Raw genomic sequence first — 26,262 nt, forward strand, 5'->3', positions numbered from 1 at the left:
CTTCTGTAGAAGAGCCTTTACTGAACTGGTTCCATTCTTTACCCCTCTGCTTCTACTTTCCTTAGTACCACCATCCATGGTCTCCTCTGTCTATTGGAACTGTTTTATCCTGTGTATTCTAATTGTAATTATGTCAAGTACTTTGAGAAGCCACCTTTGGAACCATTATATAAAATAGTTTGTCCTAAAACCTTGAAGCTTTAATAGGGCAGTGCAGTAGGGCTAAAAATTGACAGTTAGTGGGCCATCATGATTTGTGCAAATTGTAGTCACAAAGGAAGACTAGGATTCACTTGAAATCCATGACAGGACACTGAAACAGTGGAGAGGCTTTGTGTAGTAAGCATTCAGTCTCAATCTACACAGTCTGTGCTGCTGGTAGAGGTGGTTGTGAACACCTGTCTTCCCAGTCAAGTGCTGGGATCTCCAGTCTCAATCCTAATACTCCTCATGACTGTCCAATACCACTGCTGTGAAACCAACACCCATAAGACAAGACCTCCGAGATTCTAACTGCACCATTATTCACTGATGTTTGTGCACCAGTATTGTTCCTCTGCTAAGGAAGGGAAGGCCTACTTTACACCAAGCCCCTGTTGACAATTCCTTCCTTGTGTTTATTTTAGACAGTGTGTGCAGCCTAGAATAGGACACCAGATCTCACTCTTACTGGGCACTTCATTAGCAACTCACACTCCATAAGCACTACGCCTCTCGGAAATGGGAGGATCTCCAGTATATTGAACACCTCTGTCTCTCCCCCAGTAAAAAAAAAGGCATACTGCCCTTCCCAAGGAATAATGCAGCTATCTTCCCCCAGTACAGTGCTTTATTACTCCAGCCATTTTCAGTCCTCATTGGCAGCAATACAAGAAGCATTCTTGAAAGGGGAACCCCCCCCACAAATACTTCCATTGATTAATGGGTCTCACTTCCCTTGAATTCCTCCATCCCATTCAAGCCTATAAACCATAAAGAAACAAGGGCAAGCAGAAGGGTCTTTCACAGCTTTATTGAGATGTTGCCATTACAAGGCAAGTGGAGGCAGGAGAGTCACAAGGGCCAGGCTGGAGCCTTCATTCAGGTACCTGGGGAGGAAGAAGGAGAACAATCCAGCTACACTGCAGGACACCCACCCCTATAGGGGCTCCTCCTGCCAGACCCTACCTGTCCACTGGCCAACATCTCCAAAGTCCTCTGCTCCCTCCACATCCTCCCTGGTGCTCTCAGCATCTTCACTGGAGCTCTGAGGGTCTCCCTCCTCATCCTCAGTCCAGTCAGCTCCCACATCCAGAGGACCCTCTACTGGTGCCACAGCCACCCGACTACTGGTCACCAGGCTCCTGGTACCTGTGGACAAGGAACACCCAGGATTGAGGGATCTGCTATACCCAGAGACCCACAGTCTACTCATCTACACAGTCCTTTTGTCCAGCACAGGATCATTCCTCAGTTGTCCAAGCATGGTTGTCTCTTGGGCAGAGATGCATCCACAAGGGATAGAGAACCAGACCCACCTTCATTCCGGCTGCCAGCACACCCGGACTCACAGCAGGCACAGACCTCATGGTCACCATACAGCTCCTCCCACCTGGAGGAGAGGAGGACAGGTGAGGCCTCCACCTGGCATGTCCCAGAGCACCCTCAGCAGGCTCCTTGCAGAAGTACCTCTTAGCCTCACTGTTGTAGGTGCAGGACTTGGTCCCTGGTGTTGCTTTAGCAAGAGCCACAGTGCATGTACAGCTCAGTCACTTCATGCTGCAAGAGGGAAGGTCACAGCATTAAGGGATCAAGGCCAATAGAGGGACAGAGAAGGACCTTCTGCCATCAGTGAAGGCAAGCTGGCAGCTCTAGGCACTACAGCTGTCACAGTCTGGTTCACATCTAGATCATGGATGTGAAAGCAGACCATGGATCAGTAGAGCAGGAAGGCTGAGCAGCCTTTGAGAGCAGTACCTTCCTGGACAGCTTCTTCTGGAAGAGGAAGGCATCAATTGTGAAGCGGAGCACATCCTTCTGCTTGGAGGGGACAAACCTGGACAGGCAGCCATCTGCCTTGCTGTCCACCATGCACCTGGGGACAAAGACAAGGATGAACCTCTGCAGGCTCTCAGGGCTCCTGCCCACCTCTCCTCCCAGAAGGGGCCGTACCCCAAGTTGTCGATCACAGGGAAACGGGGCTGGGAGTGCTGGTCCGGTTTCTCCATTACGTAACACGAGTGGATGTACAGCCTCTGCTCCACTGTGGCAAAGTAGGCAGTGGCCTGGAAGTACATGGGCTGACCCAGGAAGTACTCATCCTTAGGAGAGAGCGAGAATTACACCTGCACACAGCACCCCCTGCAGGCAGGAGGAGCCACTCACTCAAGGAGCTTACAGTTGGTGAGCAGGACAAAGCTGTGCTTGTTCTTCAGGTCCTTGAAGAAGGTCCTTCTCCTGGCCCATGTGGGGACATAGCCAACCTTGTAGGAGTAGTGGAACCTGCAGGACAGAGGGGATGAGGGGCATCTGGACACTTTCCTAGCGGCTTCTCAGCAGCAGAGCCCTGCCTACCTGTTGTAGGAGCACTTGACAGGCACAGAGAAGGGAATGAAGCGATGCACAGGTGCACTGGAGAAGGGCAGGGCATAGCGGAGAGTGTTGGAGTACACCAGGCGGCCCTGGACAACCTGCAGGTTCACAGAGGAAGGGATATTCCCAGGAAAGGCAACCCCGACACTGGCCCTACAGCTCACATCGATACACTGCCTGTAGATGAAAACCCGCTTACCGATCGCTCGGGGCCGCACTCGTGAAGCCCGTAGATGAAGTAGAAGTAACTGCGTGTGGTTCGGCTGACGCTGCAGTTGCCCAAGGTCACCTCCGATGGCCGACAGCTGAAGCCGAACAGGAGCCGACTGACCCTCACGTACATCCTGCTGAGGTCACACCACACAGCCACTCCTCGGGTGCCCCCGATGGCCGGGCGAGCCGGCTGCCGCCCTCGCTGGGGAGGAAACAGGACGCTCTTGATGTAGACGGGTAAGGGGCGGCTGCCGGCTTCGGGCTTCATCTTCTCCTTGTCGAAGTAGGGTGAGTACGCGTCTCTGGATACGGGAAGGCGGCGGAAGTCGGGAGCCAAGGACCGCGAGTCGTTCTCGCTTGCAGACAGGTCTTCGGAGGGCGCATCTGCCAGGTTCAAGTCCTCCGACTGGGCTGTGTCTTCGAGAGCCGGGAGGTCGGCCTGGAGCGCTAATTCCCCGAGAGTCCCAGCCAGCTGGCCCGGCGGAGATCAATGCGGGGAGCCCAGCCCCTGCGTACAGGCACAGCATAAAGAGAAACGAGCGCATCGCCAAATTAACATCCCGCTAAATTGCTACAGGAGTAAAATAAGTAAACCAATAAACTGTGTTAAAGCAAGAAAGCATAAAGTGTGAATGCGGTGAATAGGTTTTTATACTGGCAGGACCTGCTACCACACACCTGGTCACACTACCGCTCAATCAACACAATCAATTACACACAGAGACTCGGATTGTTATCAGGGTCTCATTAGGACCTGATTCCAGTCTGAGGCGGGACTCTGTGGAGCCTCCTGAACACTTTCCCGTGTGTATCTGACCTCAGCGGAGGAGTTCCACGCAATTTCGACAGAATTAAATCACCCACACGTGTAAAATTTGCTCAGATTAATTTATTGTTCAATTAGTTTCTAATTTCCAAGGACAGTGTGTTAAACTCGCTGTCAGACAGAGTACGGAACATGCGACACGTCCGTCCACACTTTCTTTTATCGAGGGGGCTGTTCTATCAACATGTACCAACAATAATTTTACTAGTAAAAAAAAAAACGCACTATGGTATCTCTGAATTGTGACTTAGAATCATAGAATTGCAACCTAGAAACTCAGAATTTTGACTTTATCGCTCACATTTGCGACTTCGAAATAGCCCATATTTCATTGTCTGTCCTTTTGTTATTGTAACGGATTCGGGTTCTAGGGCTTGTCCCCTTGCCTCTCCCACCCTACTTCGTGCCTCACTGTATTGGCTCGAACCCAGGTCTTGCTAGCTAGAAACCGAATCCGTTACAATAACAAAAGGACAGATAATGAAATATGGGCTATTTCGACGTTGCAAATGTGAGAGATAAAGTCAAAATTCTGAGTTTTTAGGTCGGAATTCTGAGTTACTTAGTCGGAATTCTGCGATACATTACTATGTAGGACACGTTAATGTAGAATCATTACTATGTCTGTCTTTTGTTTGTATGTAAATGAATGTCTTTGACAACTTAATGTTAGTTTTTAATTTAGTTTTACGATGTAGGTCATGCGTTAACATATGCACGAGCATACGAAATGTCTCACTCCTGATTCAGCTCATGCTCCATAGCTGAGAGAAGAGATTCCTCCTGCTTCTCGTACAATCATATCAGAACAGAAGCCCGTGTCGCGCAGCTCTGATTCAAGAGCGACTCGCATCTTCAGCCCTTTTTTTATTCGTGATCCTAATTTTCTTTAGTTATGATCAATATTGAACTTTTTCTAAATAAAACGACAATAATCAAACATGCAGGCAGACTTTTAAAAAGTATTAGGAGCTGACAGGGTGCCCCTTTGGAATAGTTGTCAGAAAATGTGAGAAAAGGTAAGGTACGTAAGCTCTCACACACAGCATTGGAGATTGGCATCTGATTGAAAAAAACAACTACCTGTCTCCCCAGCATTTAACGGTGCTGTTGTTTTGATTTTACATATTGTTAGCATTTTAATGAATTGTTAAAAGATTGATACACAAATCGCTAAATAAGAAAACGTAAAAACCCTAGCTGTAAGCAATTGGCCATTCATATTCCTGAATTTTAAATCCCTGTGTTTTTCTGTATCCGAATGCCTGGAGCAGCTAATTTGAAAGCAGAGTCTACCATTTACTGTATTGCAGAAGCGTATTGTTGCCACCAAGGAAACAAAATCCTGAGTTTACAGGAGTATTTCTCAAATGCTTCCATCATTTTTCTTTCACGCTAGGACGCGAGTGTGCACGTGTTTGGTTTTCGTTTCACTGATTTTCATTGAAGATTCGTGAATTAACGACGAAAGAATCAGTTGCCTCGGAAAGCAGAAGGTTTGGTTCTCAACGATCTTGAAGACACGCCCATGTAGTGCAGCGTGTGATTTTGTACTATAAAAGACCAAGTGCTCAAAGTGACGTCTGCGTTTACCGCTTAGACTTTTCATCTCGGGCGCACTTTTAGAAAGCAAATTAGAACAGTTGTGTTGAATCATGCTGCGACAGCTGTCAGCAGTGTGGCGCAGCGGAAGCGTGCTGGGCCCATAACCCAGAGGTCGATGGATCGAAACCATTCTCTGCCATACACACCGTCACTCTAATGAAGTGAGTTTAAACTTTTTTTTCTCTCGTGTGTGTGGAAGCTTCACACTTACTGTATTCGTTAATCTTTACCAATAGCAGATGCCCAAATGTATCTTTGGTTGTTCTGTGATCCTTCATAGTTTCCTCAATTCCTTCAAATTAACATCCATATCAAAGCAATTATATATATATTACAATTAAGGTACATATTAAAAATATCAACGCACATTTGTATAATGCTCATTTAATAATGATTGTCAAGGATTGTCAAGTTCTCCAACAAATCTGTGTTCTAATTTTAAAATATTTTTGCTAAGGATACAACGGGTGTATAAATGAATTCTCCCAACAGCCAGTTAAAGAAAAAATCCACACGTGAGGATGCTTTTCTTGGACATTGACTTAGGTACTGAATTGTTTACTTGTTTTAGTTGCACACGAGTAAAACACAAAGATTTCCTGCAACATTCAAGAGGGTTTGCGAAGAAATCACTTCAATTATTAGCGGAGGTTATGTTTACATCATCACAATCTGAAGCACGTCCCTAAGTGCGTTTGACCCACCAGCCCTTTGTTTAACAGCTGCACAGGGACACATTCCCGTTGCTTTTCACAAATCACTGGCATTTTTTGCAGCATTTCTTCTGTCCTGAGAAGCAAGTTTTTGTATTTTATCTTTCAGAAGTTGTATGAATTTCTTGAAGTTCAGAAAAAACTTGTTCCAGAAAAGAAATGAACACTTGCTTCAAAGTAAATCAAGACGTATGTATCTCTTGCTGTGTGTGCTCTTATCTGTCCATCTCTCTCTCCTCTTCTCTTACTCTGGCAGTCTGTGCAGAGTTTCTGAAGGAGATGTAACACCACTTGGAAAAGAAGAAAAATTCTCAGGAAAATTCTCAGGCAGAATAAAAAATCATTATTCTCTTCTCAGTCAGATTCATAGCTCAGACTCACACTCAGACAGGATCTCAACTCCGTACTGCTCTCTATCCTCACAATCCAGAACCAGAAGATATTCAGACAATCAGTGCTGCTACATGAACAATATCAGACAGAACAGCCTGGACTCATGTCACATTTCCCCCTTTTATCCTTCCTCCCAGCCCTCTTAGAGACATAAAAGAGCTCCTGGTTCTCCTCTCTGTGAGAGGACTCAGGGGTCACTGATCTGGCAGCTGTGGGCGATGTTCCAGGTCGAAAGCAAGAAGGTTCTATTAACGCTTTCCAGGACTTCCAGCCCTTCAGTATTACTTTCTTTACTGTATGTCAGCCTCCCAAAATGTTTATAAATGTTTTATAACACATATGAGTGTGAAATTATCTTATTATTTATATATAGTATTTATGTAATAAACACCAGTAGTGACACTATGATCAGTATATTGATTATTTGCAGCCGATGGTCCGATGGTCATGTCTACAATAGTGACCATTTGACCAGTCTGTAGCTCTGAGCAGTGGGACTCAGATCACACAGAAGACCCGCCTGTGTGTGATTCCATACCAGCCCTGGGATTCAGCTACTCTCACAAATGTCTCACAGACCGTCTTATAAATTTACAATTAGATGAAGTCATGTAACAGTTTTACAGATAATTTAAATAATCAGACAGCAGTTTTGGCAGTGGATACATCTCCACATGGGGGAAAGAAACTGAAATATATGTGCTCACTGTAAAGTAGGAAGAGGTGGTCAGACAAGCAAAACAACTTTGCAGATAATGTGAAGTGACATTGTTTTGTGTCAATCAGCTCACAGATTTCGCTTCATGTGCCTTAAGCTGTGCAATTTGTATGGTTGTTGAATGAGACTGATTTCTTCACAAGCCCATTCAATTGCCAGTGGAGAGCTTGCCGGCGCACACCTTCATGAAGACTCTCTTTAAGATTTCATTGTCAAGTCGCCTCCTTTGCATACAATAGTAGCACCGACACTAAGAGAAAGGATGAGAAATGGCGTTTATCAAGCGATTGCAGTGTTTGTTTGACTGAGGATCCTTGTGTGCTGAACTGGCCTCTGGAGAAGTGTAGTGCAGTAAAACAGAAGGTTTGTGTCACTCAAGATTGTTACAGAACAGAACAATACAATTACAATACTTTTATGAGAGTAAATATTACTGGTGCATCACAGTTCTTATAATGGTGAAAACAGGAGCACCTTCTCTACACTTTTGACTGAAGTATTTAAACGGAAAGAAATACTATCAATATGCAATGTTCTAGTCTGATGAAACAATGTATAGAATTAGGTGACAATATTGGAATTCATTCAAATGCACAAGATTAATTTTCAGCAACAAAAAAAGTGCTTGGAAATATTTTACAAGAATGAAACCTTACATTCACCTAAATAAACATTCACCCTCTACATTAGCAGAGAACAGTAGGACAGAAGGTTAGTGTCACTGGACACTGCGTCAGAGAGGCCGATCTCTTCTCCCTCATTATGCAGGCTTACCCACTTATGATGAACTGTACTCCAGCGATACTCAGCTGCCATCATCGACTCAGACATGACGTTCATGTACATATTATACCTTAATATGGCACTGCGTTACAATAATTTGATCAAAACAACTGGTGAAAAAATAATAATCAAATATTTCTTTCCTTCTTTTAGTAGATAAAGACTTTATCAAAAAAAGAAGCATTTATTCCTTTCCTCTCCTACCAGCCCTTACAAGTCACCCAGTTTTTAATTTAGAGCTGGATTAAAGCTCTAGTCTCTTGGTGTGAGTTGGAACCCCACTGCTGCCAAATATCTCCAACTATCTCAGTGTTAAGAAGCAAAAAAGAAGGCTGCCATTCAGCCTTATAGCGTGATGTCATTTTCTCATGCTCATTTTTAGATGCTTGTGATCGAATCTATGATTCTTATGAGTGTGCCCTATATAAAGGTAGCACAGATATAACGTGCCAAGTTTTCAGAGAACCGCATTAAATACAGGTCAGAAGAAGGCGACAAAGTTTCCGCTAGGCAGTTCAGCGATTTCAACGGTGTTCTCTGTTGACACCCGACGTTCTCCAAAAGAGTAAGGTGTTGGGAGTGTGGCTGGGTGGTCTAAGTGCTGGGGTTGTGCTCCATTTTCTTCGCTGGGTTAGGTTTGAATCTTGCCGCTGCTAAGTGTTGGTGGGTTAAGACCTTCCTTCTATTGCGACTTCAATGGGTAAAAGCTTTGCCTGACAGTCTGTCGAGAGACTGAACTAGATGTTTCAAGATAGTCTTTGTCAGCTTAACATCAAGGCATAAAAAAGCCTCATTTTGTGTTCCCAACAGCAATGCTCTTTGGTCCCTTCAGCATTATGCAGGGAACAACATCTGCCATGATCACTTTTGAGTCAGTGTGAATCGAAGTGTGCCGCAATTGTTTTTAAAATTGGTACTGTAGGCATGGTGCATTTGTCTGTTAAACTTGAATGCTGTGCTTTTTCACGCAGAATCATTGGCAGGAGCAAAGCTTATTCAATCTTTCCGCACAGCGCTCCATCAGAAATACTTTGTCCAAGTTTTGAAGAGATTGTGGGATTCTCTGCACACGTTCACATCGCGTACCTCAGACAACACCACCATTCGATGGGAAATTGATTCTGCTTCTTGCAGTTGTTCCTGTGGTTGCAGTAGTTACAAAGTTGCACTTTCCTCCACCTTCTGCTATAGTATTCACTGGGTGAGCTTCATCATTTGGCTCAGAAAGGTCAAGTATGCTTCGGAAAAAATCAGCTGCAGTGTCGTTATTTTGTCGGTGAGTATGGCTGTCTTTTAAAGCACATGAAAAACACGAGTTTGTGGATTTCTCCAAATAGCAACGAATTCAGTTGTGCAGTGCTTTACTGCTTTCAGAGGGTCTTTTATCGACGCTGCTATAGTAGAGAAGCGACATAATCACAAACGCAACCATTTGTGCTGGCTGTTTCACTAAGTATTAAGCTTTTTCAACTATCACATGATTTTAACTAATTTAACATCATCTCCAGGAGAGCACCTCGCACTGCTCACTGAGCTGATGTACAGTATGTGCCCATTTCTCAAAAATTAAATATCATCTAAACTGATTTTTTCTATTTTAAATGCTTTCCTACTCTTTTAATATTTCAGTTAAATCTTGAAGTACTTTCCATTAATATTAATCCTAGTCCTGATGAACGATTCTGGGACATGGTGTACCTTGAATAATGTTCTTATAGGTTTCAGTTTGGAAAAGTGCGCTCTCCAGAAGCTACCGAAACCTCTAATGGTCGCACAAAGCTTAATGCAGTAGCAACGTTTGGGGTTGAAAAAGAATATTACTTGCTATTAATACGAACACTGTTACAGGAGGCGCGTAAGGACTATTTTAGCTCAGATCATCAATTTATCTTATATTTCTACTCCATTAATATCGCTATTGAGTGCTAAAGGTAGGTCCTGGCAATGCTTCATGAGATCTTCTTAAGAAAACTTAAACAAATATATTTCCAGTGCTGAACAAAAAGTAAAAAATACCGATTATGTGCAACTGATAAAATCTCTCTTCCAGGGATGTTGTAGCCACATGCAAATTACTTTATCAGCTTTAAAAGTTTCTTTTGCATTTATAAGACGATCAGCATGACACTCAAAACATACCTGTATTCAGTAAGCGCTGAGTCTGCTGGCTGAGCAAGTTGCCTCCTCACACATAATAGCAGCCCTAAAGCTAAGATAAATGAAGAGAAATTGCTTTTATTGGGCACTTTTCATATCCGATGAGCTTGACATCTCCCAAGGGTGACGGAGTTCTTTTGCGACACTGCTTTTCCCTTTTTTCTTCTTTCAGTACTCTGATGGAAAAAAAACGAGAAAGCATGTAAGGGAAAAATGTATTTTTTTCATGGAGAAAACGTGCACCAGGAAATGTTTTGTTTTGAAGAAGTGATTTAACATGATACATGACCTAATTTACTGTAGCAAATGCTCACACTGCAAGGTTTGCTTTACTATAAGAGAGAAGTAGAGTGAAGATGTCATAATTTCACTGCGTTGTTGAAGAAAACATTTTTTCTTTGAATTCTAAATCAATCAGAATTTCAGAGTGACACACAAACCCTTTGTCTGTTTTAAAGATATGATATTTTAAAACTGATAAAAATGTAGAAAACACATTTCTCACTTAGAAATTTTAGATGGGGTGGTGTATTACTAGTTGCAGCGCTGAACCATGGTGCAATTCGGTTACATGATTGGCCGGTGGTTTAATGGATAACGCATCTGATTTTGCATCATGAGATTGTAGGTTTGACTTCTACCGGATTTGTGTGATTTTAAATCAGGCTCCTAAGAAATAGATGTCCATTATGTGAATGAACCGCACCTGAAAGCAAACGTTGGGTCGGGTTTCCTTTCTTTCCAGCATGAAATAGCAAATCGTTACAAAAAGCACCAGCTAATGTCCAATAGCGTTGGTCATTATAATTAACATGAATATACTGTAAGGTCTTGGTACATGGGAGTGGATTTCATCCACAATTTAAAAAAGGGCAAATAATATTTATTTTATTTAATACAAAAGTGACCTAAAACTCTGTAACTTTCAGGTTAGCTTGAACCTGTAATAAAAAAGGGGCCTGAAACTTCCATTCTGTGATGTAACTGTCTTTAAAGTCGGACGTGATGTTTCACGGATGTGCAGCATGCCCTTTCTCTTGTTGTGTTCAAAATGACTTGCTGTGTAATTTCCTGAATGTGTGTTCTGTACTGCTCTGTTATTTCATTTAGATTATCTATGTGGTATACAGATAGAACTGGACTGCATGGTGTAATGTCTGGGTTCAGCACCAGCTGAACCTGAAAACACATCAGCCGATCTTGACACGATTTGAACATACAACCTTTTGATGTGGTGTCAGATGCGCTACCATTGCGCCATGAGGTCACTCCATAGAAGTGCTTTTAATTCCCCCAAAGAGAAAAATCAGCGTCCCTAAAAAAGTTTTTTTTTCATTCTCTCCTGTGAGGAATGCCGCTCTTCCAACAAGGGTCTCTTCTTCCCAGACCACAGATTATTCTTCCTGTCTGGCTCTCACACAGAGAGCAGACACACCGTCTCCACTAATGTGTTTACTACATCTGTAGATCTGACCCTCTACAGCCCTGATATTCCTGGACAGGATCCCATATTGAGCAGTATTTCTCGTGTTGTGAACTTACAGTGTGTACACAATGCACTTTATACACAAAGTAAGTGTTTTTGTAACTCTAGGACGTTTTGTGAAAATGTTACTGGCATGACAAAATCGCCCCCTCAACTGAACAGTCCCACCCCCCTCAGTTTTGGATAAAAGGTTTGGATAAAAAGTTTTTGAACACTTTCACTTACTGTAACTTGCGCCGTAAAAAATAGTTGTACTTTGTCAATGGTCAGATAACTACACTAACCCCAAATTCACAGTTACTACATCGGACTGTTTGATGTGCAGGAGGGCTATCCGTCCAGGAACAGCATGTTACATAGTGTCTATGTTTTGGGGTGTCAACATTATTACGACCTTATTTGCTCAGGTGGACCACTGCCTTGCAGTAGTTTATCCTTATACTTACAGTACAATCTTTATATAACTAGGACTGTAGTTATAGAAGTTTGTACTTTCTGTTGGTTTTACAATGATTTCTTAATGATTCAGAACCTCGTTACTGTTGATGTTGTTGCAAAAAAGAACACATATGGTTGATGCTCCAGGCAAAAATAATCACGTGAGTTCTGATGAACGTGGAACTGTTTTTCATCGCTAAATACCAGATTGCTTGTCGTTATCTTATGACATGAAATACTAATCAGTGGCATGCTTGCGAGAATTCACTTGGATGGTTGCAACGGCTCCGTTTAAACCAAAATATCACTGCCCCCCTCAGGATTTCAGATGCCCCCCTACAGATCATTCACCTGGCGCCAGTCCTGGGTATAATGATGAACATACCTGCCTTGAAAGCAGTGAATCCGGGTGTGATTCCCACCTGATCCATCGACAAACCTTTTCCAATGAATCTTCTATCGATTTAGAAAAGTCTTGAAGCTGGTAGGCTAGGGAATAAGCACTGTTTGAGTACACTAAGGAAAATGTGATACTGTGCTGTGCTGCTCCAGTAGCCCAATTGGTCAGGTTGGGGTGCTTTTAAAGCGGAGTTATGCCAAGGTTGTGAGTTCAATAATCATGTGGAGTAGTTTTTTTTTCAGCTACAGAAACTCGTTGTTGAATTTAAGTCTGTTCTTGTGTTGCTTTTTCCGCTTGATGGAGCTGTGTTAATGCAGGCACACCTGCTTCCACGTCAAGTTATTTTATTGTTGCTCACAAACCAAAACACTGCAGACACCTCTGATATTTTCACTGCTTGTGGGCCACGTGTTCCTGCTGTCAGCCTACCATGTTCATGTACATCTAGAAATATTACTGTTACAGTAATGGAGCGAACAAACGAAACGAAAGCACACCAAGTTTAAAAAGGTCAAAATGTGTCAAAGCCCTTCCTCAACGAGGATGGGGTTCAAACCTACTTGTGCAGAGTATAATGTATTAAGAAGTTATTGCTTTAACCACTAGGCCACCTCCATACATGCTTTGGACATGAGTTGGCTCTTTCCCCATACACGAGGGTAATTTTCCTCTTCCACCTACAATTTCAACATTTACCTTGGGAGATGTCAAACCACAGAGCCTGTGCTGCTCTTCAGTGCCGGCTGTAGTGGACACCCCGTTGAACATAAAAAGCAAATTGAGCTCCTTGGACATAAGCCATTTCTCGTCACTTGCTCAGCGAGCAGGCTCAGCGCACACTGAATGCAGGTGTCTCAGAGCAATTGAGATGTGTCCAAGTGGCTGTAAAAGGGATATTTGATACCAATGCCGTGGCTTAGTTCTCCGACAGCAGGTGAAGCAGCGCGCCGGTTGGAGTTTTCTCGGTCGCATTTAATGGGAACGTCATGGCAGCGTCAGCTCAAACCACCAAATGGAGACGGGCGTGCCAACAAGCTGACCCTGCTGATGTGGGATTAACACTAGGATGAGAGAATGCTGTTGCTTAGTTGGTTAAAGCACCTGCCTAGTAAACAGGAGGATTGTGGGTTTGAATCCCAGTGGTGCCTTCCTTCCTGTCTTGCTGCACAGTTTATCATTATGGACAGCAACATGCTTCTACATTAAATTTAATGGAAGTGTTCATTTAATTTTTGGAACAACTTGTTTTTAAAAAAATCCATACAAATTGCGAAAGATAAAATACTCATCTGTTTTGTCAGTGCAGAGGAATTACTGCCAGCTGGCAAGGAAACGAAAACGATTTTTTTGTCTTTAGCCAAAAACCTGTGAACGTAGAAAAAAGGTGATGTGCGTTAATTTCTATGGCACAGTCAGTCAGCGTATCCTTCAGTTAAACATAACGTTGGTAAATCAAAAGTCCCCAGAGACGCATTTCAAATTAATCCAACCTCAACACCGTCTCCCCTAAATGTGATGGGGTTTCTTTGGATGTCCTTAAGCATCCTGATAGTTGCAGAGATTTCAAACTTTTGGCACAAGTCAAACTACAAGAAGTTAATAGTTGAGCGCCTAAGTCAATATCACCGGGAATGTGACTATGTAAACTTAAATAGTATTCAAAATATTGCTTTTTTGTTGTAGTTTAAAAAGATATTTTAGCTGGGGATTCTCAAATGATGAGGGTAGAAAAGAGAACTATTCGACACCATCAGGAGTGCTTAACGTGTGATAAAAGTGTTTTTTTAATCACGAAGTGAAAATAGTGAATTTGTCTTTCACTTAGGCGTTCATCAAAAGCTCATTAAACAATGAAGGAGAGGCTCGTGTTGATTTTTAAAATGTACACTGTTGGCTATTCACTCTTCTTAACACGATTAAAGAGCCGAGCTTAGTTCAGAGGTAAAGCATCTCATGCATCGTATGAAGCTCTGTTTTCTATCTGGATTTCTTTTTAAGCGCGATATCTTTTCTGTGATTTCTTTCGTTTGAATTCCCGCATGTGTGAATTTCAGCGAGACACGTAAACTCATTTGTCTGTTTTAAAGAGATGCAATTTTTAAAACAGACAAAATGAAAGGCTTATTAACTAAATACACATAGAAAATGTGCACCTAATTGAGAAAATTTGGACTGGGGCGATGTATTATTGTAGCGGCGCAAGCCCACAGTGGTGCACTTGAGGAATGCGGTACAAGGGCCAGTGGCGCATTGGATAACACATCTGATTACGGATCAGGAGACTGTAGGATCGTAATGCTCTTAAACCCAGTACCATAACCGTAGTGTGTTCAGTCCTACACAACCTTTCTATCGACTGAATAAGCCTCCTGTTCCATCTCCATCTTCTTCCCACACATTCCAGCTATTTCAGCACCGTTATTGTTGGACCACAGTCACAGATACGTAAGGGACACTATTCTGAAGAACCGTCTTAAATAAATAACTTTGCAAAAGGTAACAATAATGCTTTCTTAACATAACCTTACATTTGGCCGTACAATACAATTTTCTGTACCCTCAAAAAAAAATCTTACTGCTTTCTCCTGAGAAACACAAGTTTAGTGTCAAATCACAATAAATAATACAACAAATATACTAAATTAACACCCAGATATGACAACACACAGCTATGACAGAACACATTGAAGACTTAAAAGCCCTTTAAATTTTTATTTCCTTAATTTCCATTCTCTTCCCTCCCCAGGATAACTGAAAACTAACTATAATAAAGACTGTATATGCATTACTTGTAATACAGCTACTAATAAAGATATACATGGAACTTAATTATTAATAAATAACACTTTTATTAATAAATACGTGTAATGATAACATTCATTGTGAATATTTGTGGTGTCTGGAAAGCAATTTTAGTTATAATAATAATTTTCAAGCAAGTGGTGCATAAGCTTGTAACTTAATGAGTAAATTATTTCCATTACATTCAAGACAGTTCTAATGTGATCAATTGTTCTGCTTAGTCCGCTACTGAGTTGCTAAAAACTTATGAAGAGGTGGTTTAAGCTAGACTCCTAATGCAGTAACATCTCATGGGCAGCAGCTGTTATTTAAGGTTTGTTGCAATTGAGAACAGGTTTAGTACAGAGCTGCTGACAAATTTCAGCGGAGTTTATTGTATATTCATTTATTGCAATTGACCCATTGTAGCTACCAATCAGCAGCAAGGAAAAACAAACTTCACTTGTGCCTTTTAAAAAAAGGGAAACAGAGTAGTAGTTTATGTGGTAATTTCAGGTACAATGTAAGAACTAAAGTTAACTACTCCCATAGTAATGCGTGGGGTCCTATCAATAGAAAAAAAAAATTGTTGTAACCCGAAAACACAACAAACACAAAACAAGAAGTCTTCCAGGAACCTAGGTAAATCCCTGTAGTAGTCTAACAACAACAGAAAAAAAAACAAACGCAACAACTTCAAAAGAAAAAGAACATTAAAAACAAATCTGGGGAACAACAAAAACACAGAGTCTAATGCGAGAGCTTTTTCAAGTCTTCAGTGCTCCTCTCGGCTGAGGGAGAGCAATGTGAGAGAAGTGTGGAATGGCATGAGGAAGATCTCCGGATACAAGTTGTCCGGCAGCCAACAGAGTGAGGGAAGCCTGGAGAGGGCCAATGAGCTGAATCTTTTCTTTAACAGATTCGATACAGGGTCCACTGTCAATTCACCTCACAGGCCTTCACCCCAGACACCTCTTCATGTCCTCAGTCACCCCATCATGAGATCCCTCCTACTCCTACTCCATCTTCCCCTGCCCTCCACGGCCTATCAATCACAGCTGACCAGGTCAGAAGGGAGTTGAGGAGACTCCATGCAGGGAAGGCAGCGGGTCCTGACGGTGTCAGCTCCAGGGTGCTAAAGATCTGTGCGGACCAACTGGGTTCAATGCTACAGTACATCTTCAACCTCGGCCTGAGATTAGAAAAAGTTCCGATGCTCTGGAAGACATCTTGCCTGGTGCCAGTACCCACAAAGGGGCACCCTAAAGTCTTGAATGACTACAGACCAGTGACACTTACATCACACCTAATGAAAACTCTGGAAAGGCTTGTACTGGACCACCTCAGAACCCTGGTGAATACAGCACTGGACCCCCTGCAGTTCTCCTACCGGTCACACTTGGGAGTGAAGGATGCAGTCATCTATCTGCTACACAGAGCTAACTCTCACCTGGAGAAGACGGGGAGCATTGTGAGAGTTATGTTCTTTGACTTCTCCAGTGCCTTTAACACCATCCATCTACCTTTACTGAAAGATAAGCTAAGGGCGGCGCAGGTGGACACTTCCCTGGTGTCCTGGATTAAAGACTATCTGACCTGCAGGCCACAGTATGTACGGCTACAGAGCTGTGTGTCCGAACTGGTTGTTAGCGGTACTGGGGCTCCACAGGGGACCGTCCTTGCTCCATTCCTGTTCACCTTTTACACCTCTGACTTCAGGTACAACTCTGAGACATGTCATCTGCAGAAGAGGAATATAGGAGCTTGATTACCAACTTTGTGGGGTGGTGTCATCTTAACCGTCTCCAGCTTAACACCAGCAAGACCAAAGAAAAGATCTTGGACTTTCGAGGGAATAAGTCTCTGCTGAACCCTGTTTCCATCCAGGTTGAGGACATAGAGGGCGTACATTCCTACAAGTACATACCTTGATGATAAGCTGGAGTGGTCTGGTAACGGTCAGAGCCGACTCTATTTTCTTTATATTCTTTATTTTTTATTATTTTGTTGTCTTTTGTTTTATAACTATTCTGATGTCTGTTTTTGCTTGTCTTGGGCTGGACTGGTGTAACACATCAATTTCCCTATGGGATTAATAAAGTATTATCTATCTATACACCTGCATAGAAACGGCTGTGATCTCATCATGTGACAGAAACCCAGAAAATCCTGACATTGTACTTCAACTGTGTCTCAGTAAATAGACCCTGCAGCACTCTGGGTGCCAGCTAGCTCTCTAACCAGCATGCTGTAGAGACAGGAATTACACTTTGCTTGTGTTATGCACAGAATGACGAGCCTGAGTGCTCCCATTTAGCCTAGTGGTTAGTATTCCTGGATTTCACTCTGGTGACCCCCATAATACTCTCTGTATTTAAAATGTGTGTCTTGGTATTTTGTTCAGTATCTGATACAGAAAAACACAATGAAGATCTTCCCACATTATAAGAGTATCTGTTACTGTGTGAAAGAATTAAGCGCTTTTGATTGCAAACATTAATTGCAATGACTACTGACATTTGCTCTGCTTTGAATAATCAACACACCACACCATGAGAAACCCTGGATTCCTGGTCACCACATAATTATAAACCAGCTACCTCTCGGTTGCGCATGAGACTCTTAATCTCAGGGTCGTGGGTTTGAGCCCCACGTTGGGCGCAGTGCAAGAATGTCATTTTCTTACAGAAGGTCCCGCTCATCTTTAATCACCTTAATGGTACCTAGCACTTTACACCTGTCACGATTGTAGTCCCTCCTCCTTAAGGACGCTCTGGCTCTTTCACTTTGGACCTAATTTTGTGCACCTGCCCCTTGTTCCAGCCTCCCATCCCTCTTAAAAGCCAGACACTCAGTCAGTTCAGGGCTCTGTATCTGATTTCCATATTGTGCTAGCCCGGGACCTGCAATCGCCTGGCACCGTTATGTTTTTAAGTTTCTGTTCCTTTTCCTCCTGTCGGTTCTGACCCGGTTCCTGTTTTTAACCCGTGTGTTCTTTGATGGACTGCCCAGCATTGGACTTTGCCCGTTTTTTGGATTCCTCATCTGGATTAGCTCTGGATTGTTTGCCTCGGCCACACCTCCCCTGTACACCAGCGCACCAAGGACACGCCCCCCTAGAACTAAATGAGAATGCATGTATGTGGGCCAGTTAAAGATTATTATGAAGTTAAATTTCTTTCCTTGCTTGAGTAGATGAATCAAGGACTCTGCTCTCAACGTATTTTCACCAGACAGTATGACAGATAAACACAGTTAATATGTGCCACATTATTGTATGAAATTGCATGAGCAAAACACTGTTCATTATCGCAACCATTATTGGTATCTTAGTTCCTCTCTATTTGTTTTATACAGTAGAGTTTCTAAAAAAAAAACATGCCTGTCAGAAGGCCAAAGAAACGAGGTGAACGTGATAACCACCGCACTATGGAAACGACAGTACACCCTACTCCCAGAGCAGGATAGGAGACTCCACATTCTACAGCTAATTCGCTGTAAATAGAGGAGTTCCGACTAGAGAAATGGGGATAACCTCCTCTTCAGGATGTGGAAATATATTTACAGAGACGAGTCCTTTTTTTGAAGGTCAACACTCTCTGCCAGTCACCCCTCCTCGCGCAATGTATCTCTCTTAACACACCAAAGCAATCACTATTATTACACATTTTTGCACCCCGCGTGCTGTTTTAGGGGGCTCTCTTCTGCACTAAGCTGCTCATTTGAAATCCAAAAGGCAACACAAACGCGCTCCTATACCAGAAGTCGAACCCAGTCGGCCTGGGTGATTTAGAGATTACAAATAATTTGAAAATACAATAAAATGCTAATGATATGTAACAAAATGTAAAAAGAAACATGTTAACAAGATTGCTGACAGTTTTTGAAAAGGATCTCTGTAATATTCACAAATACTAAGACAAGGTATGAGTACTGCATGGGTTTAAAATTCAGAATTATGAATGGTCAATTGTTTACAATTGGAATTTTTATGGCTTGTATGATTTAGCTACTTTTTTACAATATGTAAAAAAAACAGCACAGCTAAATAAGAAAGCCTTAGAGCCACAGAGAAAAACAAATTGCGTTTAAAGTCATTTTAAAGACACGAGATAACATTGCACCTTAAACGCGAATCTTTGTCTTCTTTGTGGCGCTTGCTTTTTGTTGCTTTAGCGAATTTATGCAGTTTATTTCCAACACATGACATAAAGAGCTTGTGTATTTACGACAAAAAGCAGGGCAACAATTTTCATTAATCTTATTGAAACTGTTAAAAAGTAAACAAGAGATGCTGTGTCCAAAATCCTGAGGTGCCTTTCTTCCTGTCTTGTCATACAGAATGTATCATTAAGGACAATCACATATGGCTTGATTTTGTTAAATGCAAGTATTTATTTCCTTTCTTGGAACCACTTGTTTTTCGAGAAATTCACACAATGTGCGAAATAAGATATATAAATCTTGCTTATCGGTGCAAAAGAAATACTGCCAGCTGGCAAGAAAATGACGGATTTTTTTCCTTAACCAAAAACGTGCATAGGGAGATGCAGAACAAAAATCCACTTGAGTCGTTTTCGTTGGAAAAGAAGGTTGTGGAAGGGCAAAAAAAATGAATCTGTTCCGTTACGAAAGGCGAATGTCACAGATGGTTCACTCCTCTTGACTACGTGGCGCTAGGAGGTGCAGTGAAGTTTATATCCGGCTGCAGAAACTCCTCTTTCTCAGCTCCGCTTCTCGATTGTTTTGAAGTCGCGGCTGCCCTAACGAATGACGTCATTATACTGCGCGACACTGCATATATTTCACACACGTGTGGGTGACTGAATCATTTACTTTAAAGAAAGTTGTTGTTTTTCTTTAAAATAACTTCAGGTTCTGAATACATTACGTTTTGTCGGCTATGTTTATGCTTGAACAGAGCACAACCCTGACAACAGGATCTGTGAAGAATAAAAAATAAGTTCTGTTTAAACTTCGGAAGTCAGCATTTGTTTCTGACCGACTCTGAAGAAGGATGGCGGAGTGCTTGTTAAACCTGCAAACCCAGCTTGACTCTTTCATGCAAGTTTTGCTCAAATCGATCGTGTATGAAGTGTCAGACGTTTTCCGAAACAGAATGTCTGACTCTGAGGACGAGTTTCAAGACAAACTCCTAAGCGTCTCCCAGATCCTGGTGAGACGGGCCGTGTTTAAAATCACACAGTGTGTGGAGGAGAGTTTCGGGAGTGAAATGGCGCAGCTGAAGAAGGAAAACGAGAGGCTGAAGTGGAGATTGCAGCTGTGGGAGAATGAGTCGGGAGCAAGAGGAGATCAGGGTACCCAGACGCTTCCCTGTGAAGTCACTGCAGAAATAAAAGAAGAAGTGGACGCGAAACTGTTGTCAGGTCAGTGTGGTGACTTGTATGAAGTCAAGAGTGTGGTTAAACCAGTGTCTGTAACTTCCTCACTGGTGAGATTTTTTTTTAAATAAACTTTATTTCAAAGAAAACATCTCACAAGAGTAAACATTCTCATTCTCAGTTCGCGTTCTAACAGACTATCAAACTGTCATCAAATAAAAAACTTTCCGAAAGGTGTGAAAATATAGTGGAAAGATGCGTGAAGTGGGAAAGACTTGCGTGATGTATCTTTACTGGAAACTAAACTGTTTTGTCCGGTTACGGTGTTGATGACACCTCGTTCAGATTAAACAGTTGTTTCAGTGAATCAGTGTGTAATCTGACGTTATTAGGAAATAAAATTGATAAATATTGTATTTACGTTGTATTGGTCTAGATTTGTATATGTATACTAATGATTGTGCATAAAAAATATTTTAATCGGTTTAAGTATTAATATTCATATTAATCCTGTAGTGTCCAGTCAGTGCCTGTATTAACCCGTCTCTCTCATTGCAGTGTTAATCTCCTGTAGTGTCCTGTTAGTGTATCTGTATTAACCCCTCTCTCAGTGCAGTGGTAATGTACTGTAGTGTCCAGTCAGAATGTCTATATTTACTCCTCTCTCTCAGTGAAGTGTTAATCTACTGTAGTGTCCAGTCAGTGTCTGTATTAACCCCTCTCTCTCTCAGTGTAGTGTTAATGTACTAAAGTGTCCAGTCAGTGTGCTTGTATGAACCCCCCTCTCTCTCACAGTGTAGTGTTAATGTGCTGTAGTGTCCAGTCAATGTGTCTGTGTTAAGCCCTCTCTCAGTGCAGTGTTCATGTATTGTAGTGTCCAGTCAGTGTGTCTATATTAAACCCTCTCTGTCTCAGTGTACTGTTAATGTACTCTAGTGTGCAGTCAGTGTGTATGCATTAACTCCTCTCTCAGTGCAGTGGTAATGTACTGTAGTGTCCAGTCAGAATGTCTATATTTACTCCTCTCTCTCAGTGAAGTGTTAATGTACTGTAGTGTCCAGAAAGCGTGTCTGTATTAACCCCAACCCCCCTCTCGGTGTAGTGTTAATGTACTGTAGTATCCAGTCAGTGTGCCTGTATGAACCCCCCCCTCTCTCGGTGTAGTGTTAATGTACTGTAGTATCCAGTCAGTGTGCCTGTATGAACCCCCCTCTCTCTTTCAGTGTAGTGTTAATGTGCTGTAGTGTCCAGTCAATGTGTCTGTGTTAAGCCCTCTCTCAGTGCAGTGTTCATGTATTGTAGTGTCCAGTCAGTGTGTCTATATTAAACCCTCTCTGTCTCAGTGAACTGTTAATGTACTCTAGTGTGCAGTTAGTGTGTCTGTATTAACCCCTCTCTCTCTCAGTGCAGTGTTAATGTACTAGAGTGCCCAGTCAGTGTGTCTGTATTAACCCCTCTCTTTCAGTGTAGTGTTAATGTCCTGTAGTGTCCAGTCAGTGTCTTTATTATCCTCTCTCTCAGTGCAATGTTAATGTAAATGTAATGTACTTAATGTTATGTATGTGATATTATTACAGTAAACTTACTTTTTACATGGAAGTTGGGTTTCTGCCGAAGCTTGTAAATCTAAAATCACGTATAATCAGAACACCCCCTTATTCCCACTTATTCCACTATGCTTAAACAACCCAAATTGATTGTGAGTGTACTAGTACATGCTTGTGTGTAGTTTAAAGCTAACAGCTTTAGCCGGAAGCTTTTAAGATCACATGGTCTTGGCTATTAGTACTATGCTGATGATACTCAAATATACATCCATTCCAAACCTGACGCTGATGTGGCTGTCTCTATTCTATCTAATCGCATCTCTGGCATAAGAACTTGGATGACTCAAAATGTCACAGTTAAGATAACTGAAGACTGAACTTATGCTTATTAGCACCACCTATCAACTTTGTAAAACCAATGCGTTACCCTATCTGTAGGTGGTCATATACTTGAGCTTCAGTCTCAATTGAAAAACTTGGGGATGATATTTGACGTTCGACCCAGATGTGCAGCGTGTTGTCAGAACATCTTTCATTCCCCTCAGAAATATTGCTCGGCTACGCCATATGTTATCACTAAGTGTAGCTGAAGGGTGTTGTCTAATCTTGAATCGACTACTGTACTCCCTGGGGTTTCTAAATCCACATTTAATCAACTCCAGTATGTCCAAAATTTGGTAGCCAGAATCCTGACCAGGTCTAGTGCAAGTGTTCACATTACTCCTATCCTGGAGTCCATGCACTGGCTTCCTGTCAAGTTTCGTGTCGACTTAAAAATCCTCCTGCTCACCTATAAGGCTCTGCATGGCTTGGCACCTCAGTACCTTTCTGAGTTATCACCCTACTCCCCACCTTGCAATCTTCACTCTTCTAATTCTGGTCTCCTGTCTGTCCCCCAGTCCATCTACATCTATGGGTGACATGGCCTTCTCCTGTTATGCCCCCAAGCTCTGAAACTCTCTCCCCATGGATATCAGAGAGTTACATTCTCTAAACTGCTTCAGATCCAGACTCAGAACCTCCTTCTTCAGAAGAGCCTTATTTAACTGTTCTTTACCCTTCTGCTCCTACTGTACTTAGAACCACCATCGACTGTCTCGTCTAACTGTGTATTTTCATCATGCTTATTTTGTGTATTTTTTGTTGTTGGCATTCTGTAAAATGATTTGAGAAGCCACCTTTAAAGGTGCTGTATAAAATAAAGTTTATTATTGTTATAAATGTCTTGTCTTCTTGTCCTGTGTTTACAGGCTCAGAGGCCAGGGCTCTCCCTTATGCTGGGGACAGGGCTCCTCTTGAACAGCAGCACAATGAGGAGTGGGGCTCCAGTCAGATGCAGGAGACAGAGCTCAATGCTGCAGAAGGGAAAGAGACACTCAGTGAGCAGCACACAAACAGCAGACAGAGAGTGGAGGATCTGGACTCTGTGCCCATGATGAAGACAGAGCCTGAGAGTGAGACACCTGGGTTCTTACTATCCGATGATTTTATAGAGAAGATTACCAATCTGGACCAATACAATATTGCACAAGGTTGTAATGATCTGGGCTGTGTCTCTGTACAACAGCGCACTGAAGAACTGGTTGTTTTAAATCTTACAGAGCAGGACATAGAGCCCAAGTTGATTGACCCTGCAGAGCAGCAGACTGATGTACCTGGTGAAGAGAACAGTACTGAGTTACAGCACACAGAGAAGAGTCAGGACAGTGAGGAACAAAAGCAACTCCTACAGGGCTCGATAATAATTAGGCCTTGTTCTGTTCAAGTGGAGAGACTGTCATTGCAGAGTATAAAGCAATCATATGATCCCTTAGTATCTGATGGCTTTACACACAGGTTTAATAATCTGGTTACTGAGAAAACTGTTGAAAGTTTTAATAAACTGAAGAATATGTCTGTTCTTGGGCAAAGAATGGAACAACCTAATGAACTGGACAGTTTAAGTCTCAGTGAGCTGGAGAAGGAGCCCCAGATGATTCACACTACTGAGCAGCACACTGAAGGACATGGTGGAGAAAGCACAGCTCAGTTTCAGCACACAGAGCAAGACCATTCCATGGAACATTTGCAGAATAAGAGATCCCAGCACAGTCAGAGGATGAGGAAGAATCACTCATGGCTTTGCTCAGATGGAGTGGAGAAACTGCCATTACGGCACAGACAGGAGCAGCGTTTCTGTCAGTCTAGCGTTTCAAAACCCTATCAACACCTTCACACAGGAGAGAGACCGTTCAGCTGCAGTCAGTGTGGGAAGAGTTTTAGTCACTCGCACCTCTTAAAACGACATCAGCGCATTCACACAGGAAAGAGACCATTCAGCTGCAGTCAGTGTGGGAAGAGTTTTAGTTACTCATGCCTCTTAAAAAGACACCAGCAAATTCACACAGGAGAGAAGCCATTCAGCTGCAGTCAGTGTGGAAAGAGTTTTAGTGTGAAAAGCCGCTTACAATCACACCAGCGCATTCACACAGGAGAGAGACCGTTCAGCTGCGGTCAGTGTGGGAAGAGTTTTAGGCAGTCAGGCTACTTAATAACCCACCAGCGCATTCACACAGGAGAGAGACCGTTCAGCTGCAGTCAGTGTGGGAAGAGTTTTAGTCAATCACATGACTTAAAAAGGCACCAGCGCATTCACACAGGAGAGAGACCATTCAGCTGCAGTCACTGTGGGAAGAGTTTTAGTCGGTCAAGTAACTTAATAACCCACCAGCGCATTCACATAGGAGAGAGACCATTCAGCTGCAGTCAGTGTGGGAAGAGTTTTAGTCAGTCAAGTAACTTAATAACCCACCAGCGCATTCACACAGGAGAGAGACCGTTCAGCTGCAGTCAGTGTGGGAAGAGTTTTAGTCAATCACGTGATTTAAAAAGGCATCAGCACATTCACACAGGAGAGAAACCGTTCAGCTGCAGTCAATGTGGGAAGAGTTTTAGTCAGTCAAGTAACTTAATAGTCCACCAGCGCATTCACACAGGAGAGAGACCATTCAGCTACAGCCAGTGTGGGAAGAGTTTTATCCAGTCAGGTGACTTAAAAACACAAATTTAGTCACCAATTTTTTATTTAATCATAGTCTTAGAGATGACTAGATGTTTTGTAGTTCAAGTAGGTAGATGTGTCAGCATGTGACATCCGAAGAAGGCTCCACAGCCGAAATGTTTATTTTCTTCTCTTTTTCAGCATGGAACAAACCTTTACTTGTTCCCAAAATGTCTATTAGTCATAGTCATTAAATAGTCACTTTGTAGTCACCCACTTGTAGTCAACTACATTTTGAATATACTCTTACTTACAGTTGACTAAAACAGAAATAGTTATTGTCACTGAGTTTAATTTATGTGTATAATAAAATGTAAAAATTTTGTTTTATTCAATTTTAAAATGAATTAGGTCTAAATTGAATTAGTTTTAGTCTTTGAATATAAAGTTTAGTCCTGTTTAATTTGCAATTAAGACTGTTCTCATTGGATAGGCTTGTAATTGTGTAACAGCTTTTAACTTACCATGTTAAGCAAGAAGTGTGTATAAAACAGATTAGAATCCTTAACTGTAACTCTTTAGAAAATAAGGTCACACATCTGATTAAATTCTACAAAAAAAGCTCAAAGTCTTATTTGCACAATCTAAATTGTATGTATTCCCGGAGAGGATATATATAAAATACAAAAAACATTTATGTAATAAAGGGTGAATAATAAAGAATAAGAAATTATATGAATCTCTATCAATGAATGAATGAAAATCTATTTTGGCATTTTTTTAAAGTAAGATAGGACAAGCAATATATACAGAAAGTATTCACGCCGTATTGTTTATTTCTCATTCTGCTGTGTTGCAAAGTCAAATTAAATCATATTTAAATGTTTTTTTTCCACTCCTGTATACGCAATTCTCTATAATGTTAAAATGAAATTAAGTATTTATAATTCTGAAGACATCTATAAAAAATAAAAATGGAAAATTACTTAATTGATAAGTATTCACTCCCTTTGTTTAAACAACCTAATTTGGGTCAGTTATCTTGAGAGGTCACACTAAATATGATAATAAGGTACACCTGTGTTCATTTCAAATGCACCGGTGTTCAATTGCTTGATAAATTACACAATAAATATCACTGACTGTGACTAAAACAGCAGATCAGATCAGTACTGCTGTCATGAAGACCAAGGAGCTGCCTGTGGAGCTTTGGGATGAAGTTGTTAGGAGAAAAGCTGGAGAAGGTTATAAAAAGATTGTCAAAGCTTTGAATCTTTCTAGGAGCCCAGTGAAGTCCATTGTAAATGAA

General features: G+C 42.0%; 2 protein-coding genes and 1 long non-coding RNA gene across 3 annotated transcripts; 1 reads left to right on the forward strand and 2 right to left on the reverse strand.

Moving 5' to 3' along the window:
- Positions 1-1,515: 1,515 nt before the first annotated feature.
- LOC148665551 (uncharacterized) lies at positions 1,516-2,069 on the reverse strand. The gene is made up of 3 exons (XR_015936903.1): positions 1,957-2,069; positions 1,669-1,758; positions 1,516-1,591 (listed from the first exon to the last, which is right to left on the reverse strand). It is a non-coding gene; the product is annotated as an uncharacterized LOC148665551 (long non-coding RNA).
- A 291-nt stretch (positions 2,070-2,360) lies between these two features.
- LOC148665552 (zona pellucida sperm-binding protein 3-like) lies at positions 2,361-7,855 on the reverse strand. The gene is made up of 4 exons (XM_088630947.1): positions 7,814-7,855; positions 2,771-3,256; positions 2,554-2,669; positions 2,361-2,481 (listed from the first exon to the last, which is right to left on the reverse strand). Exons 1-4 carry the CDS (start codon positions 7,853-7,855, stop codon positions 2,361-2,363), a joined length of 765 nt encoding a protein of 254 aa, XP_088487073.1.
- Positions 7,856-19,884: 12,029 nt separating this feature from the next.
- LOC148665553 (uncharacterized) lies at positions 19,885-25,943 on the forward strand. The gene is made up of 2 exons (XM_088632344.1): positions 19,885-20,471; positions 23,224-25,943. The coding sequence occupies exons 1-2, from the start codon at positions 20,102-20,104 to the stop codon at positions 25,020-25,022; spliced, it is 2,169 nt and encodes a 722-aa protein (XP_088488470.1). The 5' UTR covers positions 19,885-20,101; the 3' UTR covers positions 25,023-25,943.
- The last annotated feature ends 319 nt before the right edge of the window (positions 25,944-26,262 follow it).

This window comes from Lepisosteus platostomus, chromosome 5 (genome assembly GCF_059453375.1).
Source record: "Lepisosteus platostomus isolate fLepPlt1 chromosome 5, fLepPlt1.hap1, whole genome shotgun sequence".
NCBI classification, from domain to species: domain Eukaryota; kingdom Metazoa; phylum Chordata; class Actinopteri; order Semionotiformes; family Lepisosteidae; genus Lepisosteus; species Lepisosteus platostomus.

Excerpts from the sequence above, each read along its gene's own strand:
- LOC148665552 (XM_088630947.1), bottom strand. The coding sequence starts at position 7,855 with ATGGCAGCTGAGTATCGCTGGAGTACAGTTCATCATAAGTGG. Across the intron at positions 2,670-2,770 it reads AGTGCGGCCCCGAGCGATCG|GTTGTCCAGGGCCGCCTGGT; the intron begins GTAAGCGGGTTT and ends GTGAACCTGCAG. Across the intron at positions 2,482-2,553 it reads GTCAAGTGCTCCTACAACAG|GTTCCACTACTCCTACAAGG; the intron begins GTAGGCAGGGCT and ends TCTGTCCTGCAG.
- LOC148665553 (XM_088632344.1), top strand. The coding sequence starts at position 20,102 with ATGGCGGAGTGCTTGTTAAACCTGCAAACCCAGCTTGACTCTTTCATG. Across the intron at positions 20,472-23,223 it reads GGACGCGAAACTGTTGTCAG|GCTCAGAGGCCAGGGCTCTC; the intron begins GTCAGTGTGGTG and ends CTGTGTTTACAG.